The following is an 18,452-nucleotide window of genomic DNA, read 5'->3' as shown; positions in this document are numbered from 1 at the left end:
TGTTTTTCCAACACATTCTCCAGGTTCAGATTACCAGGAAACCTTGTTGGATTTATATCCCACTTTTTGGCCAGAAAGATATAGTGTTAAATAGATATATTGGAGAGTAGGTTTTGCTGAATAACACAGGGGTTCTTCCTTGCCAGTAAATGTGTATGAATGCACTATACAAAAGTGAAGCATGGCTGTCACCTCCAGAAATGGAGTGGAAAAATTGATAGACTTCTTAAAGTTTTTCTTTAATGTGTCCAGAGGAGGGCGACTAAAATGATCAAGGGTCTGGAGAACAAGCCCTATGAGGAGCGGCTTAGGGAACTGGGCATGTTTAGCCTGAAGAAGAGAAGGCTGAGAGGAGATATGATAGCCATGTATAAATATGTGAGAGGAAGCCACAGGGAGGAGGGAGCAAGCTTGTTTTCTGCTTCCTTGGAGACTAGGACGCGGAACAATGGCTTCAAACTACAAGAGAGGAGATTCCATCTGAACACGAGGAAGAACTTCCTGACTGTGAGAGCCATTCAGCAGTGGAACTCTCTGCCCCGGAATGTGGTGGAGGCTCCTTCTTTGGAAGCTTTTAAACAGAGGCTGGATGGCCATTTGTCAGGGGTGATTTGAATGCAATATTCCTGCTTCTTGGCAGGGGGTTGGACTGGATGGCCCATGAGGTCTCTTCCAACTCTTTGATTCTATGATTCTATGATTCTATGATTCTCAGACATATAATTATGGTTTCAGTGCTGTCAAAAGCGGTATAGTCACAACAAAAGCACAGCTTAGGGGAAACAAACACACACCAACCATCCAAAAGGCCCCATTATGTGAAGCATCATATGTACAGTCGAGATTTAGAGCCAAGGACTTGATTGAACCATGGAAATAGTCAATGGACAGTCAAACACAATTACAGCCAGAAGACTTAAAAAAACTAATATGGAGAAGGGTAATTATAGTTCTATTTACAAAACCTCTGTAGATTACCTGCTATGAAGAAATAAGTAAAAGTGATTTAAATTCTGCCACACACAAATTGAAAAAATGCTTGGAGCCATAAATATTCATGCGTAAAGACATTATGCAGTCAATGAACAAAACTCCTATGTACACCCTGCAGCCAAGAATACACAATGAATTCAGAGTTAGGAATCCTGTGTTTTTGATGCAAAAGCTATTCAGACAGAAACTAGCTTTAGGCATACATCCTTTGGCATGGTCAGATTCCAAGGCAGCCAAACATGGCTCCACATTAATCAGAGGGATGTGGTTGTTATGAGCGATTCTGGTGTCAATCTGTGGAAGGCTATATGTTGGGCTCCCTGCACCAAATGCATGATTGAGTCTCTACTGCTCTGGAAACTACAATTGATAATTTGTTGCCTTCTGTGTTGCATACTGGCCTTCTACATTTGACAGCACTCACAAGCTAGGACTACAGACTAGACATGGGTGCAATGAGAGACCATTCTCATAACACGCTTACATTGTTGGAGCAACCTCTCCCTCCATGAGGTGAACATAATGCATTTACAACATTCTGTAGTTCCTTATACAGACTAATATGGGATGACCATATGGACAAGCTCAAAGTACACAAATGAAAGGAACTGAAAGGGCACTTTCATTCTGAGAAGCAGCTTGGAAAGTCATTGGCTGATCATATGACTCTTGTGATCAGGGATTGGAGGCCAAAGACTATCCTTAAGTTAAAAAAATGGAAAAGAGATTCTACAATGAGATCACTAGAGGGAAGCATGTAGAAAATGAAATGGAACGGTACGCATCCTGGAAAAATATAAAAAATGGGTCTCGATTCCAAATAGGTTCTCAAATTTTGAAATGTGGTTCCAGTTCTTCCTCCTCCACTTCCACATCTTCCTCCTCTTCTTCCCGCATGTCTCTGTTGGGCTCAATGTAGTTGTCCTCAATGAAACCGTCGTCATCATCAGCAGGACAGCCTGCACCAGGCTGATTCCTGCCGTAAGCCACCTCCATGTCAGCTTCCTCAGCATGGCTGCTTCCAACAGAGCGGGAATCTGGAAGCCGCTGGTGCTGGTAACTTGCCCGGTTCCTCCGGAACAATATGCATTTGGCAACCAGTGCAATCAGGATGGATATCCCAGCTGCCAGAAGAACAAAACCAGCAAAGTATGGCCAGCTCCTACCAGTCTTCTCAACGGGAGGTGTGCTAGTAGATGCTGCAAAAGAAAAGGAAAGAAAGACTAGTGGATTCTTCTAGAACTGTTATTGTTCCTGAGCAGCCCTAGCAGAAAGAACTTGACACTATAATCATACACAAGATGTGACTGAAGAATAATCTCACTGAATTTAGTAAGATTTTATTCCATGTAAATGTGCCATATATAACTGTTGTACTCCATCTTGAGCTGTGAGGAGAAGCAGGTAACAAATAAAATTAATCATTCTCTATTATTATTATTATTATTATTATTATTATTATTATTATTAACTAGCCATCCCCTGCCACGCGTTGCTGTGGCCCAGTCTGTGTATATGTGTTTTGTGTGTGTGTATGTGTGTATGTGTTTATGTATATATTTGTGTATATGTTTACATATGTGTGTTTGTGTATATATGCGTGTTTTTGTGCATGTGTGGTAATGTATTTTTCATTTTTTGGCTTTTAAGTCTTTTTTGCTGTGTTTTTCAGTGTTTTTGTGAATGATGATCACTCGTTGGCCTGATAGATGTTATTGTGTCCAAATTTGGTGTCAATTTGGTGTCAAATTTGGTGTCAATTTGTCTAGTGGTTTTGGGGCTATGTTAATCCCACAAACTAACATCACATTTTTATTTATATAGTTAGTATTACATTGTATGACTGCTAAGAAAACAAATACAAATTTCAACCTGTGTCTGACCTTTGCAGAGAACATAGGGAGACATTAAAGCTTATCGCTGGAGCAATGGACAACTCTCGTGGCAAATAATTCTCTATTATTATTATTATTAGTAGTAGTAGTAGTAGTAGTAGTAGCAGCAGCAGTATTACATAGTATGAATGTGCTAAGAAAACAAATTCACAGTTTCAACCTGTGGCTGACCTTCTTTGCAGAAGAAACTGGAGTAATTGACAACTCTGTGAACTATCCTGAGTCCCCTTTGGGGTTGAGAAGGGTGGTATACAAATACCGCAAATAAATAAATAAATAAATAAATAAATAAATAAATAAATAACACTTGTGTCAAATGGGACCCATTATTGTGAAATGGGCACTGCAATGGAAATTGACCCACACATTATTAACGTTCTGGCCAATAATCCTTTTAAATCTTCAGTGTATCATGTGCAATCTCCAAAGTTAGCATGTGAGGGTTCTATCCAGAGGGTAGGAGGTGTTTAAACATCCAGTACACCATTCTGCCTCCTGGATTTGTCCTGAAATTATGTTGAGAAGATAACCCTTCACTGGTATCTCATTATTTTTTTTCCTGTTGTAAAACTTGAACAGGGGAAAGAGAGAATTTAAGAACAAAAAAAAAAGTACAAAAGATTCCCACTTATCGTTTCCTCTATCTACACACTCTGAGTCAGGCCCATGTGCATTTTCTTTGGAGTAAGAAAGAAAAATTCTATTTCACGCAAGATATTGAACATAGCTGGTAGTTTAGCTATATGCTGTGCTGTTTGATCTCAGAGAGTAAACAAACAAACATTTGAAATTAATAATATCAACATTAAGCACAGCACCCCTTCATTTGCAGAATCTTGAGCTACAGCAGGGACTACTTACTCTACCCTACCTGATCTGTCCTCTTTTACAAGGTTATCTAATCTTGACACAAAACAACAGTGGTGAAAAACCACCTGATTGGGAGGTTTACTGAGCATAATCTCTAGATCCAACCCAGCTAAAGTAACTCTAGAGCAAAACAGGAGAAAACTCTATATAGTTTGCTCGTGGATTAAGGCATTTTAAATGTTTTAGGGTGTTCTTATTTTTTTCCTTGTTCTTTTCGTTTGCAGGTCACTTGAGTATTATAAGGTCACTGCATAGATATTTTTTCTTGGGGAAGGTAGCGGTCAGAAAGATGATTGTTGCAGACGTGATGGGTAAAAAGGGTTTGGGAACAGAGCACTGATCCACAACAAGGAATGCAAGCCAAGCACTGAGTTCATTATTTACTCATGTAGGATATTAACTGCCTTGTCCAGTCTCCTCACCAGTTTCCTTTACCAGATTTTAAGCTAATAGAATCAACAATGCAATCACCTTTGTTTGTTCAATATGGGCAGGTTTTCAGTATCAAGGTGTGAAGAACACCTCCAGGGGGAAAGAAAATGCATGTGTGTGTATACACGTGCATACACAACCTGTAGTCATTTACTATAACATCCAGTGTGAATGAGACTAGATTATAATATTTATAATATTATAATGTAATACAATATAATACTAATAGTACTATTAATAAAAATACAATATTATAATTATGTATTTTATATTACATGTAATATTACTAATAATATTACAATATAATAGTGTAGTACAATATAGTAATATATAATACTGATATTGTACTATGCTAATAATTTAATATATTGTATGTATATATATCTTGTAAGCCACTTTGAGTCCTCTTCGGGGTGAGAAGAGCGGCATATAAATGTCGTAAATAAATACATAAATTTTGATGCCTGAAGCAAAGGACAAGATCATATCTCTCCCATCCCATATACAGAGGAAGACTGCATGGGGATATGCACCTCAATATATTTAATGGCAACTCCAGCCTTGAATGGAAATGAGTACTACATGGACATCAGCTCAAAGTTCATGGGTCTCCTGGCCCCAATATTATCTAATTGAATTATGCATCTTCTGTCTTGCTTTAGTATCAGTATAGTACTGAAGAAAGAAAGCTTGTAATAGCTGGGATGATACCATAACTGTGAGGATGTCTATCAGTTTATGGCAATGCAAATAGGCTTTGCTTATGTATGGTAGCTTTGCCAGTTTCTTCTTCTGAAATATGTAGCCTACAGCACTTGATATTTCTTGGCAATCTCCCATCAAGTACTAACCAGGGCCTGCATAGCGATGATGCTATAAATATGTTAATTATCCCATCTGTAAAAGTCTGCTCCCGGCAATAGCAGTGGCACCAGGAAGTCTTTCCTGTATCCATTTGTCACTCCAAAGATCAAATGTGCTAATAAACAGGAAGCACATACAACAGATCTCATTAAGAGGCATTTCTTACTACCAAGATGCAGCGCCACCTGCACTATCTTATCACAGTAAGGAACTTCAATCTATACTGCCAAATCTTCCTAGTCTGGGTTGGCAATTACTAGAACAGGAATTAGCCATTCAAAAGACACAGTTGCTCTAATTTCCTCCTCATAGAAAATTCACTCAGCAGCAACTATTCTAAGACCCAGTGTAGGAATGACGATGTCAAGTGAGAGGATTGAGGTTCTATAGTTCATAAACAGAATGGAAGAACTTTATCTTGGTGAACTTACAGACATTCTCAGGTGCAACTGATACACTTCGAGGGACCCGAATTTTTGCTATGTGGCTCAGTTCCTGATCATCCAGTATCCTTATCTTTTGAGTCCTGAGTTCTGGGTGTGACTCATAGAAGGTTTGTTTATCTAGAAAACACAAAATCTATGTCCATTATCAGTGATAAGCATGCTGAACCACTTTAGTGCCATCTTAGTTCTATTCTATTAGTGTAGATCAGGGATCCTCAAACTAAGCCCCGAGGGCCAGATATGGCCCTCCAAGGTCATTTACCCGACCCTCGCTCATTTCAAGTCTGAAATGACTTGAAAGCATACAACAACAACAACAACAACAACAACAACCCTATCTCATCAGCCAAAAGAAGGCCCACACTTCCCATTGAAATACTAATAAGTTTATATTTGTTAAAATTGTTCTTCATTTTAATTATTGTATTGTTTTTAAGTGGTTTTGTACTACAAATATGTGCACTGTTCATTCATGTTTTTTCAAATTATAATCCGGCCCTCCAACAGTTTGAGGGACTGTGATCTGCCCTCTGTTTAAAAAGTCTGAGGACCCTGGTGTAGATGCTCATCCAACTCAAGTTTTGAACAAGTAATACCAAAAGTTACTTTTTGCTTCACATCTCCCAAAACCAGCATGGGCACTGAATCATAATCCAAAAAAAGTGACACTTCCAAACTTTGTGAGCACATACTGGATGACATTTACGATAACCTTGCAAGAATCCTGCCCAGTGTCGATTCAATTCTATTCTCTACTAGCCGTTCCTTGCCACGCGTTGCTGTGGCCCAGTCTGTGTATATGTGTTTTGTGTGTGCGTGTGTGTGTGTATATGTGTGTGGTTTTGCGCAATACAGAAAAGGTGTGATATAAATATAGCTATTAATAATCCCCACATAACAAAGCAGATTTTTCTACCCTCTCACTAAACTACAAACCCCACAATTCTATATGATGCACCGAAGAGCTAAAGGAATCCTGTCTGCATTTGTGGAGTTTGTTTCCAAAGGATACCAACATTTTAAAAAAAGACGAGTTACAGGTGATAGCACATTGTTGGCTAGGCATAGAATATTATGTATAGATCATAACTATCAAAAGGTATACATATCCTGATCCCCCCCCCCCCCGAATTTCAGTAAAAACTTGTTCAGATGAATTTGATACCTTTTGAAAACAACTCCACATTTCTGTGCTTCTCCACTAAAGAAACCAATAAAACCCAGTTATGTTAGCATACTGATTATTCCAAGCTTTATTTTTTACATTAAGTAAGGAGAACATCCATGTTTCTGCAAACCCATTTCGTATTATACATTGCAAGCCCATTTTCTATGCTGTGTCTCACCTTGTCTTTGCGCTTCTTGGAAAGGAATGATGGAGGAATTGTCCATCCAAGGGTTCCCCTGAAGGTTGACATGGTGGATTTTTTGTATAAATAATGCAGCAAGTTCATTTGTATAAGGCAGCTTGTTGTTTTGCACATCCAGAAAGACAAGGGCTCCAGAACCAGGAAAGATGGAGATATCCAGAGATTGGAGTTTATTGTTTTTCAGGAGGAGTGTGTGAAGGGTTTTTAAACCAAAGAAGCTCTTTGGGTGCACATGGGAAATGCTGCAGTTGCTTAAATCCAATAGGTAGAGAGTAGCAAGGTTAAAAAAGAGGGACGGATAGAGTGTAGGAATGGCATTGCCGGTGAGGTTTAGAGAGTGAAGAGATGGAAAACTTCTCAGAAAGGTTCCATGTCGAGGCACCGTTAAAGAATTGAAAGACAAGTCCAGGTTGGTGATGTGCTTGGGAAGGGATTTGGGAACATGGAGAAGGCTTTTTCCACTGCAGTCAGCCCAGCCCTGGAAAACGAATGAAATTCTAGCATCGTTAAATGCATCCATTTTGGGGGGTTGGGGTTTTTTTTGGGGGGGGGTGTTCCAAAACAAAACAAAATGAATACTTTTGAGAACCTTAGACAGATGGTTATGTATAAGATTAAAAAGACTGAGCTATAATCAATCTATGGGCTGTTTGGTGTGTTATCTTAGCATTCTGGCCAGCCATTAAGAATGTAGTTTTGATATGAGGATCCCAGTGAGTCTTCTGTATGATGAATGGTCCGAGGTATTGATTTCTCTCTTTGTTGTACAAAATACAATTAAACAGTACATGTGTAATATCCTCTACCTCTGTCGCCCCACAGATACAGAAACGTTCATTATATAGAACTTGGTTAAACCTTCCATGTTTAACCATTGTATCTGTCTGTTCGAATCGGGTTCTAGAATCATAGAATCATAGAATCATAGAATCAAAGAGTTGGAAGAGACCTCATGGGCCATCCAGTCCAACCCCCTGCCAAGAAGCAGGAATATTGCATTCAAATCACCCCTGACAAATGGCCATCCAGCCTCTGCTTAAAAGCTTCCAAAGAAGGAGCCTCCACCACACTCCGGGGCAGAGAGTTCCACTGCTGAACGGCTCTCACAGTCAGGAAGTTCTTCCTAATGTTCAGATGGAATCTCCTCTCTTGTAGTTTGAAGCCATTGTTTTGGATAACAAAACAATACAATATGAACCTTAGCATTAAAAGACAATATCAAAAACTGATTACAATTTTTATGTCTAGGATACAGGTTCCAATTGTGCTTCCCTTAACCATAAATCTTGATTAATCACACTTTTAAAAACCCCTCCTCACCCACCCACCCTTACCACCCTCTCCTCACCTCCCTCCCACCCCCATCTGGGTTACTTGAATCAATTCATTGATTTAATTGTCTGGAAGGCCTGATTTAAAGTTCTGTACCTATCTTTTCCTTCTGTTTTTTCGATTAAACAAGACCATTTTCTAAACCAATCTTGTCTTGACTGAATATTCAAATATTTATTTTTCTTTTCATAAATGAAATCACTAATTAAATATTCAGAAAGATAAGACCACCAAGTTTTCATGTCCCACCTTGTTTTATCTTTCCAACCTCTGGCGATTGTGGCATGTGTAGCAGCTATCATAAATTTCAATATCTCTGACCATTCGTTGTTTCCCTCCTTTACCTCTATGTTGAGGGACAGAAATCGAGCTTTATCCCAATGTAGTTTTTGCCCTATTATTTCCTCTATTACTTCTCTAACAGTATTATAGAATTTTTGGATTTCAGAGCAGTCCCACCACATGTGTGAGAAAGTACCAGTCTCCCCACATTTATGCCAGCATTTGTTAGAAGTGTTTTTCATAATGTGAGCCAATTGAGAGGGGGTCCTATACCATTTTGAAATTATTTTCTTTTGTGTTTTTTTGATTCTTAGATGTTTAATTTTTTGAGTTTTATTGATCCAGGAGTTTACTAAGTTTTCATTAAAGTTTATATCCTGTTTCCAGGCCTCTACTAAAGTATGTTTTGTATTGTAGGATAAGGCTATTAGTTCCTTGTATATTTCCCCTATAATGCCTTTCTCTTTTTCTGTTTTCCAACCTATTATTCTATCCAATGGAGCTTCTGATGTTTCTTTCTTTTTTATTTCTTGTACTCTTTTCAACAAGCCCAACCAAGCTATCCAATACTTTGAACCACATTTGTCCTTTATCTCATCCCATTTCTTAATATCTCCATTAGGTTTCAAGAGGTCTCCTACCTTCTTTATTCCATTCTCTTTCAGGGACCTGATTAAATTCCTAAATGTTTTATCTTTATTTTCTAGGATTTCTAGTGGAAAGGGATCTATTTTATTTATTTGTAATTTATTTTGCCATTTCTTCCAAACATACAATGTTGAGAGGAGGGGGCCATCTCTTAATTTTTTAAGCTCTTTTTTATCAATTTTTTCTCCCATAAATGAGCCCTTTTTCCAATCGTTTAATTCTTTCTCTAATTTCACCCATTTTCTCCCCCCTTCCAATTCCAATTCTATTAATTTAGCGATATGGCATGTCTCATAATACAGCTCCAGGGATGGAGCTCCCCATCCCCCCATTTCTTGTGTGCCATAGAATATAAAATTAGAAATTCTATTTTTATTCCCTCCCACTACCCATTTCTTGATGGAATTGTCCCACTTCTTAAAGAGTTTTGCCGAGATGTTTACTGGCAGACTTTGAAATAAATATAAGAATTTGGGTAGAATCTTCATTTTATAAATTTTAAGTCTAGAAGTTCTCCAGACCCTTGATCATTTTAGTCGCCCTCCTCTGGACACATTCCAGCTTGTCAATATCTCTCTTGAATTGTGGTGCCCAGCATTGGACACAGTATTCCAGATGTGGTCTAACCAAAGCAGAATAGAGGGGTAGCATTACTTCCTTAGATCTAGACACTATGCTCCTATTGATGCAGGCCAAAATCCCATTGGCTTTTTTTGCTGCCACATCACATTGTTGGCTCATGTTTAACTTGTTGTCCACGAGGACTTCCTTGCCAGAAGGTCATGGGGGACCTTGTCGAAGGCCTTACTGAAATCCAGGTACGCTACATCCACGGCATTCCCCGCATCTACCCAGCTTGTAGCTCTATCGAAGAAAGAGATCAGATTAGTCTGGCATGACTTGTTTTTGATAAATCCATGTTGACTATTAGCGATGACTGCATTTGTTTCTAAGTGTTTGCAGACCGCTTCCTTAACAATCTTTTCCAGAATCTTGCCCGGTATCGACGTGAGGCTGACCGGACGGTAGTTGTTTGGGTCGTCCTTTTTTCCCTTCTTGAAGATTGGGACCACATTGGCCCTCCTCCAATCTGCTGGAACTTCTCCCATTCTCCAAGAACTCTCAAAGATGGTTGCCAATGGTTCCGAAATGACTTCCGCTAGTTCCTTCAGTACTCTTGGGTGTAGTTGATCTGGCCCTGGGGACTTGAACTCATTAAGAGCGGCCAGGTATTCCTGGACGACTTCTTTCCCAATTTGGGGTTGGATGTCCTCCAATCCCTCATCCACTCCATCTTGCTGAGGTTGAAGACTCTCTTTTTGTGAGAAGACCGAGGCAAAGAAGGCATTAAGTAGTTCTGCCTTTTCCCTGTCCCCTGTCAGCATTGCCCCATCTTCTCCTCGAAGAGGTCCTATCGCCTCCTTGTTTTTCCTTTTTCTACTGACATAAGAATAGAAGCCCTTTTTATTGTTTTTAATGTTCCTGGCAAGTCTGAGCTCGTTTTTTGCTTTAGCTTTGCGGACCTTTTCCCTACAGGTGTTGGCTATTTGTTTGAATTCTTCTTTGGTGATTTCTCCCTTTTTCCACTTCTTGTGCATGTCTCTTTTGTGTCTTAGCACAGTTAGAAGTTCTTTGGACATCCATTCTGGCTTCTTTGCACTTGTCCTATTTTTTCTCTTTGTTGGCACGGTTTGCAATTGCGCCTTGAGTATTTCACTCTTGAGAAATTCCCATCCATCCGTAGCTCCCTTGTCTTTTAGTATCTGTGTCCACGGAATGCTGCTCAGCGTTTCCTTCATTTTTTGGAAATCAGCTCTCCTAAAGTCCAAAATGCGGGTTTGACTTGTCTTAGTTTCGGCCTTCCTTTGTACCTCAAATTGCAGGAGCTCATGGTCACTTGCCCCTAAGGATCCTACCACTTCGACCGCATCGATCAGGTCCTCCGCATTTGTTAGGATGAGATCAAGAGTAGCCAATCCCCGTGTTGCCTCTTCTACCTTCTGGACCATGAAATTGTCTGCAAGGCAAGCGAGGAATTTGTTGGACCTTGTACTCTTGGCCGAGTTTGTTTTCCAGCAAATATCGGGATAGTTGAAATCGCCCATGACTACTACATCTCTTTTCTGTGCCTGTTTGGTCAACTGTTGGCAGAAGACTTCATCAAGATCTTCCTCCTGGCTTGGGGGTCTGTAGTAGACGCCTACAACGACATCTTTTTGAGTCCCAGTTCCCTTGATTCTTATCCAGATGATTTCAAGCTGGTTTCCCAGATTGCTGTCTTGAATTTCTTCTGCAGCATAAGAGTTTTTGACATATAAGGCTACTCCGCCTCCTCTCCCCTTTGTTCGGTTTCTGTGAAAGAGGTTATACCCCTCGATATCTACATTCCAGCGATAGGAGTCATCCCACCAGGTTTCAGTGATCCCTATGATATCATATTTGTGGTGTTGTGCTAGAAGTTGGAGTTCGTCTTGTTTATTTCCCATGCTCTGTGCATTAGTGTAAAGACATGTGAGCCCCTGGGATCTTCCCTTGAGCTGTTTAATTGGGATTATTGTGCTTTTGGTACTTGGTCCTTGTTGTGTTTGTGCAGCCCTCCGTTTAGCCTTCTGGCAATTCCCAGACATTATGGGTAAAGTAGTGTTCGCAAGGCTGTTGTCCCCCTCCCCCGGTGGACCTAGTTTAAAGTGTGTCTAATGAGGTTTGCGAGTCTGTAAGCAAAAAGGTGTTTTCCTACTTGTGTGAGATGCACCCCATCCCTTGCCAGTAGGCCATCCTCCTGGAATAGCAGGCCATGGTCGAGGAAGCCAAAGCGTTCCTCCTTAGATGTTTAAGCATTTCTGTCTTTAGGTATTTGGCTGTTTGAAAAGTATGTCTAAAGCGACTTAACCATTTCAGTGAGCCGGCTTTACTAAGGGTGGCAATGTCTTTCTGAGCCTCTATATCCTGTATTCGTTGTGCCACCATTTTTGGATCTAATTCCTCTAGAAGATTTGGGTATAGAATTGGAAGTCCACAAGTCCTGATGTATTTTGTCAGTTGCACTAGCCAAGAGGACTGATGTTGGTTTTTGGTCTACTCTAACAGGCACAATTTTGGTAGCCTATCATTTGCCATGGCATTTAGTTTTATCCAATATTTATATGCCCTAATTTTGGATAAACCATCAACTGTATATACTCCTGTTTCTGCTCTCACTGCTGCAGCTGGGGTCCTTTTATCCACTCCTAGATAACACACCAAACAGCCCTTTTCCTTTATAAAGCAACGCAGCTGAGAACTGCGTATCTGGAGGCGATTGGGGTAAACCGTAGGGGTGACGCAGATATCTGAAGTGACTTGGGATTGTGTAATATCTGATCTATTTTAACCTTCATTTTAACCTTCGTTTTTAATTTTTGTGGTATGAAATGTTATCTTGACATTTTAATGATGACATTTTTAGTTATCTTTTAACCTAATCAGGTTTGAATCTGTGTTGGTTCGCTGTTGTGGGGTCTTGGGATGGTGATTGTTGTCTGTTTGTACACATTTCTGTTTTTGTTTTCAATGTTGATGCGGTCAATAGACTATTCAATAAACTTTGCTTGCTAGTCAATCTATGGGCATTGTGTTTAGACTATAGAATAGATGGAGAAACCAGGGGGAAATGTTTAAAGGCTCCAACATACTGAGGTATAAATATTCAATAGTATTCCTGTACCTTTGTGTTATGTAAAGAGAACTCAAAGGTAGAGGTTCTCAGGAGGGAATGGGGAGGTGATGGGATTGAGGAAAAATACTTGTATTTTGATTTTTGAATTTTGAAGATTGTTTGTTTCTGTGTATGTATGTATAATAAAAAAATTAAAAACCCCAATGCATCTGTTTTTCAGTTTGCTTTCGGAACTTTAGTTCTACCTCACCAAATGGTACTGTGCAGCAGTATGCTGCATTTAGCAATTCAAATCAACCCCAAAATTGGGTTTGATGGCAAACAAAACAAATGCTGTTAAGTCTAAGGATGCTTTTGCATGCTACTCACCTGCTCATCAATGCTGCAGGGATGTCCTGATACCAGGATCCAGACACAGAGTGTGGTTGAGACCCAGAAGTACCAGGCATCTTTCATTTTGCTGCAAAAAAGGAGAGAAGTACAAAAAATGCACTTGTCTGATTCTATTTTTAGCTTTCAAAATAAATCATAGGGTGGGCAGCAACCATTTTCAATGAAAGTAGACAATATTTAAACAACAAAGATAACCTAATAATCAATAGAGATTGGGGGCTCATCCAATCTCTATTGTTTACAATGTTTTGATTCCACACTGCCTGGCTCTGTGGCATAATATCCTGGGATTTGTAGATTCCTGCAGTGCTTAAAATTTCTCTGCCAGAGCTCTCTGGTGTTACTGTTAAGGAGAAAACAGACTAAATTCTACAGCAAGGATTATTAGTAACTCACCAAACTGCAAGTCCCATGAATCTTTGGGAGGAGGCTATGGCAATTAAATTGGTACCAAAGTGATATTATTTATTTATTTATTTAAAACATTTATATTCTGCCCTTCTCACCCCACAGGGGACTTAGGATGGAGCACAACATATATATGCCAAGCATTCAATGTTGGGACATAAAACCATAAATATATACAAACATTAAATCACTTATATCCACTTATTATTGTCTAGTGTGGATACATCCACATACACAAAAGACATCTAGTTAGTCCCGGCCCATTCCTAAAATCATGGATAAATGGAAGCATCTTTGGCTGACACCAAGATGCCTGTAAAGTTGGCATCGCAATATCTCTTGAGGGAGGCCTTTCCAGAGTTAAGCCGCCTAACTGGAGAAAACTCTATTTGGTTTCATCACTTTATTATTGGGACACCAAGACAATCCGTTCCCCATATATTGAAGGGGAAGGACCAGCTTTTACAGAGATGTCTTTTTTCAGTTGTCCTGGGCTTAAAATTTTCTAAGTCTTAAGACAATGCCAGAACCTCGTCTTTGGTCCAGGAACAAATTGAAAATCAATTAAATTATTACAGGATTAGTATTGTGTGATCCCAGTAGATGTTTTTGACACGGTTGAATAGGATTCCTAGCAACCTGCTCCATGGAGGTAATATACACAGGAAAGATATAGTAAGGTCACCTTCACCACACATACCCTGCATATACCTAGGGGACTCATTTCAATAGGGTTCACTATTATCCATAGTTTTATGTATCAACATGTAAAAACAGAGGCCATACTGTACAGCAGAGGTCCACAAACTTTTTAAACAGAGGCCCAGGTCACAGTCCCTCAAACTGTTGGAGGGCCAGATTATAATTTGAAAAACATGAATGAATTCCTAAGCACACTGTCCGTATCTTATTTGTAGTGCAAAAGATACTTAAAGACAATACAATAATTAAAATGAAGAACAATTTTAACAAATATAAACTTATTAGTGTTTCAGTGGGAAGTGGCTGATGAGATAGGATACTTTTGGCTGATGAGATAGGATTGTTGTTGTGTGCTTTTAAGTCGTTACAGACTTAGGTTGACCCTAAGCGAGGGCCGGGTAAATGACCTTGGAGGGCTGCATCCCACCCCCGGGCCTTAGTTTGAGGACCCCTGCTGTACAGTGTTAGGCTTCAGGTTGTGAGGGTCTCAAAAATACTACTATAGTAAAATATTGGTGAGAAAGATGAGAAACATCATTGGGGGGAAATTAGGCAAAAGCCCCATCTACACTGACCATTACATGCAGCTTCAAACTAGTACTGAAGATAGTGGTTTTGCTGTACAGATAATTTATACGGGAAATCCTGGAAACCTGAATGGTTATTACACAAACTATAGAGCACTAATAAGCATTAAGTACTTTCTTTTGTGGGAGTTTGTTGTCTGAACACTGCAGTTTGAATCTAGCTTTGAACGGCATAAAATGGTCAGTTGAGATTAGGCCAAGGAGAAATTATTAATCAGACAGGTGCATGATACTGATGCCCTTCAATCCCAAGTTGCAGTTTTCGTGAAGTCTCAGAAGAGCCCCGTGCAAAGCTGCACACAGGTGCAAACAAATGTAGATGTTCACTTCCCAGGAAGCACAATGAGTTCCCAGAGAAATCGGCAAAACCAGAATATGAAAAGGTAACTCAGTAATGGCTGGAACATAATATGTTGCTACTTGAGGTGAAGGACAGAATAGCGTCCATTATTTCAAATGCAAAAGCTAAATGGACTATTGGCCGCTAAATCTTACCTTAACATTGCTATGGGACACTGCACTTGAAAGGAGCAGCCTTGCTCAGGGAGATTCAGGGCCAGCTTCCTGGTATATACTATTCTGTCCTCCAACGTTGCACCTTTTTGCTGCTCCTTGTCCACAGCTTCTGCTGCCTGAGGTGGTCACCACACACAGAGTACATTCATATACTTGGCCATAAACCAGCCAGACCTAGAGGATAGGGTCTATTAAGACTGTTTGAGACCAGAAAGCTTTCACTTTGGACCTCTCTGGGCTTAGCCATAGCAGGCAGGTAGCAAATACCCTCTGCTATCCCGTGTGATTTGTTTGTTTTCTGTTGAACCTGCTACAAGGTTGCACAACACTGTTGACTCATTGAGCCATAGGATTTAAATCACATGTGCCAACTTGTTCCAGACATCTTGTTCTATCTCATCTGTCAACTTCATTCTGGCTTATTATAAAATAACAGAACCCCTTAATCTCTTTTATTATTCCAGTTCACTATACCACCTTCAGTTTAGGGGAGATGAGAGTGAGGCAGCCGGGGACTCTAAAAACAAGGAGTTCCATCTAAACCAGGAGGAAAGTTATGCTTTATTTGGCCTATAATAGGTGGGCAGATTGCAGCAAGCTGGATTTCCAGGAGACAGTGATGAGACTGGTTTAGTGAGAGCACTGAATTTTCAAAGAGATCCAAGTTGGCCTTTATGCAGTTGCTTATGCCCATATACAGTTCTTTGTTTAGATTCAGTAAGCTTCATTGATATACAGAGAATGACATTTGCTCATTTTAGTGCATACACAAAATGAAGTACTTTATAGATTACCTTGTTTTTTTTTAAAAAGAAAGAAAGAAAGAAAGAAAACTGACTTCTGGATTTTGAACCACACCCAAGGCCACCTTAATGGTTACCAGACTATAAAAGCAAGCTTGGATCCTCCAGAATCAGTTGAATTATCAACAATCCGCTTTGCAAAGCACTCTGCCATAAGGCAAGGCTGTTTTGATTTTCCTTTTTGCTTTGTTCCCCCTCTTCCCCAAGCACTTTCTGGAAAGGAAAAAACATTTACCTGAGGAATTATGCCAGGTTGTGTGTGTCGTCTCTGACTTTCTCACTCGTGCTCAAAGACTTTTTCTTCCTGGTCTGTGTACTGTGGGAGTGGCAGGTGCCCAAGAAAATGGAGAATGAATGTGGAAAAAGGGTGAAAGGTAAAGAAGACAGTTATACATTAACTGGCATTTGTCCCTCTCGCCTTTGGGGCATGATAGGCTGAGAAACAAGGTTCTGGCACTATGACAGAGCAAAATCAGGAAAGGATGCCAAATAGTTAGTGTATGTCTATAAATACAAGCAGCCTAATACATTCAATCAGACAAGTTGTTGCTGAGAAAGGTAATTTGCAAACTGTTATTTCTGTTTACCTGCCAGCATGCCTGAATTGTAACCTGAGTGACAGTTCGAGCAAAAACTAGAAATGCCTGGCAGGTACTCACATTCCTGCTTAATGGCAGTACTTGTTTTGCATGCAGAACATGCCAGTTTCAATTGCCAACATTTCCAGATAGGGCGGAAATAACAATATTAATAACAACAATTTGTTACCTGCCTCTCTGGGAACAGGGAGCAAGATTGTTTTCTGCTGCCCTGGAGACTAGGATGCGGAACAATTGCTTCAAACTACAGGAAAGGAGATTCCACCTGAACATTAGGAAGAACTTCCTAACTGTGAGAGCTGTTCAGCAGTGGAACTACCTGCCCTGGAGTATGGTGGAGGCTTCTTCCTTGGAGGCTTTTAAACAGAGGCTGGATGGCCATCTGTCAGGGGTGCTTTGAATGCGATTTTCCTGCTTCTTGTCAGGGAGGTTGGACTGGATGGCCCACGAGGCCACAAGGCCATTCTCCTCATGGTTCAAGGAAGGATACAACACAGAAATGACCTCTGCCTGATTCTGTGGGAGCCAGAACCAGTGGTTCTCATGTCGTGTGAAACCACTCCAGGTTTTCGTCTGAACTTTAAAGAAACTATTTCAGCGATTAACTTATTTATTGAATAGAGTTCAGCACCTTGGCTAGTTCCTGTAAAATTAGGATAAAATCTAGCGGAGATTCTTTTGAATTGAATCCATCAGCCGCCATGAGCCATGGCCCATCAGTATACGGCACATGTTTCAAACTCAAGGTTTACGGGCTGAAACTCAAGGCCCACAGGCTCATCATATCATTTTATGTGGCCCTCCAAATGCTAGACTACAACTCCTGTACTCCTCATTAGACATCATGACTAGAGCGGGTGGAAGTTGTGATACTGTAACATCTGGAAGGTTGCAGCTAGTCACGAGAGTGAAGTTTGAATTTATATACAAGGCTTGTGAATATGATGTCTTACTTTAAAACATCCTTTACTCTTTCCTCAGTCTGAGCGACACAAGTGCTGTTAGGCTTCAATTCCCATTATTCCCATGGCAGATAATCAGAAGTGATTGGCGTTGTTGATCAATAATATCCGGGTAACCAAACTGGATTAAAAATAAGGAGTACTGAATTCTATGTAAACAATATACACAGAATATGTCCTCCAGTGGTGCAATGTGTTAAACCCTTGAGCCAGCAGGACTGAAGACCGACAGGTTGCAGGTTCAAATCCGAGGAGAGCGTGGATGAGCTCCCTCTGTCAGCTCCAGCTCCCCATTGTGGGGACATGAGAGAAGCCTCCCACAAGGATGAGAAAAAAATCAAAAACATCCGGGCATCCCCTGGGCAATGTCCTTGCAGGCAGCCAATTCTCTCACACCAGAAGCAACTTGCAGTTTCTCAAGTCGCTCCTGATAGGAATCTATATATAGAGAGAGTTGGCCCACTGTATCCATGGATCCTCCATATATTAAATCAATGGCCCTTTGAAGACAACCCTAAAGGTTGATGTGGCCCTTGATGAAAATGATAAGCTGAGTTTGACACCCCTGGTGTGCAGCATACATCACTGAAGAAATAGTTTGATTCTGTATAAGACAGCTCACTATGGTTTGGCTTCTGTGATTCTGATTGTGAGGATATTCTAAACATAAGCACTTACATTAATACAAATAATAC

The 18,452-nt window shown here is 40.2% G+C and overlaps 1 protein-coding gene across 1 annotated transcript; it reads right to left on the bottom strand.

Moving 5' to 3' along the window:
• Positions 1 to 850: 850 nt before the first annotated feature.
• Positions 851 to 16,521, bottom strand: C4H1orf210 (chromosome 4 C1orf210 homolog). Its single transcript, XM_060771549.2, has 5 exons — positions 16,432 to 16,521; positions 13,157 to 13,247; positions 6,847 to 7,348; positions 5,486 to 5,617; positions 851 to 2,192 (listed from the first exon to the last, which is right to left on the bottom strand). The coding sequence occupies exons 2-5, from the start codon at positions 13,241 to 13,243 to the stop codon at positions 1,822 to 1,824; spliced, it is 1,092 nt and encodes a 363-aa protein (XP_060627532.2). The 5' UTR covers positions 13,244 to 13,247; positions 16,432 to 16,521; the 3' UTR covers positions 851 to 1,821.
• Between the last annotated feature and the right edge of the window lie 1,931 nt (positions 16,522 to 18,452).

Source organism: Anolis sagrei, chromosome 4, assembly GCF_037176765.1.
Source record: "Anolis sagrei isolate rAnoSag1 chromosome 4, rAnoSag1.mat, whole genome shotgun sequence".
NCBI lineage: Eukaryota > Metazoa > Chordata > Lepidosauria > Squamata > Dactyloidae > Anolis > Anolis sagrei.
Note: the sequence above shows the minus strand (reverse complement) of the source record. Positions and strands in the feature narration are given on the sequence as shown.

Excerpts from the sequence above, each read along its gene's own strand:
- C4H1orf210 (XM_060771549.2), bottom strand. The coding sequence starts at position 13,243 with ATGAAAGATGCCTGGTACTTCTGGGTCTCAACCACACTCTGTGTCTGG. Across the intron at positions 7,349-13,156 it reads CCTGCAGCATTGATGAGCAG|GGCTGGGCTGACTGCAGTGG; the intron begins GTGAGTAGCATG and ends TTCGTTTTCCAG. Across the intron at positions 5,618-6,846 it reads CCAAGAAGCGCAAAGACAAG|ATAAACAAACCTTCTATGAG; the intron begins GTGAGACACAGC and ends TGTGTTTTCTAG.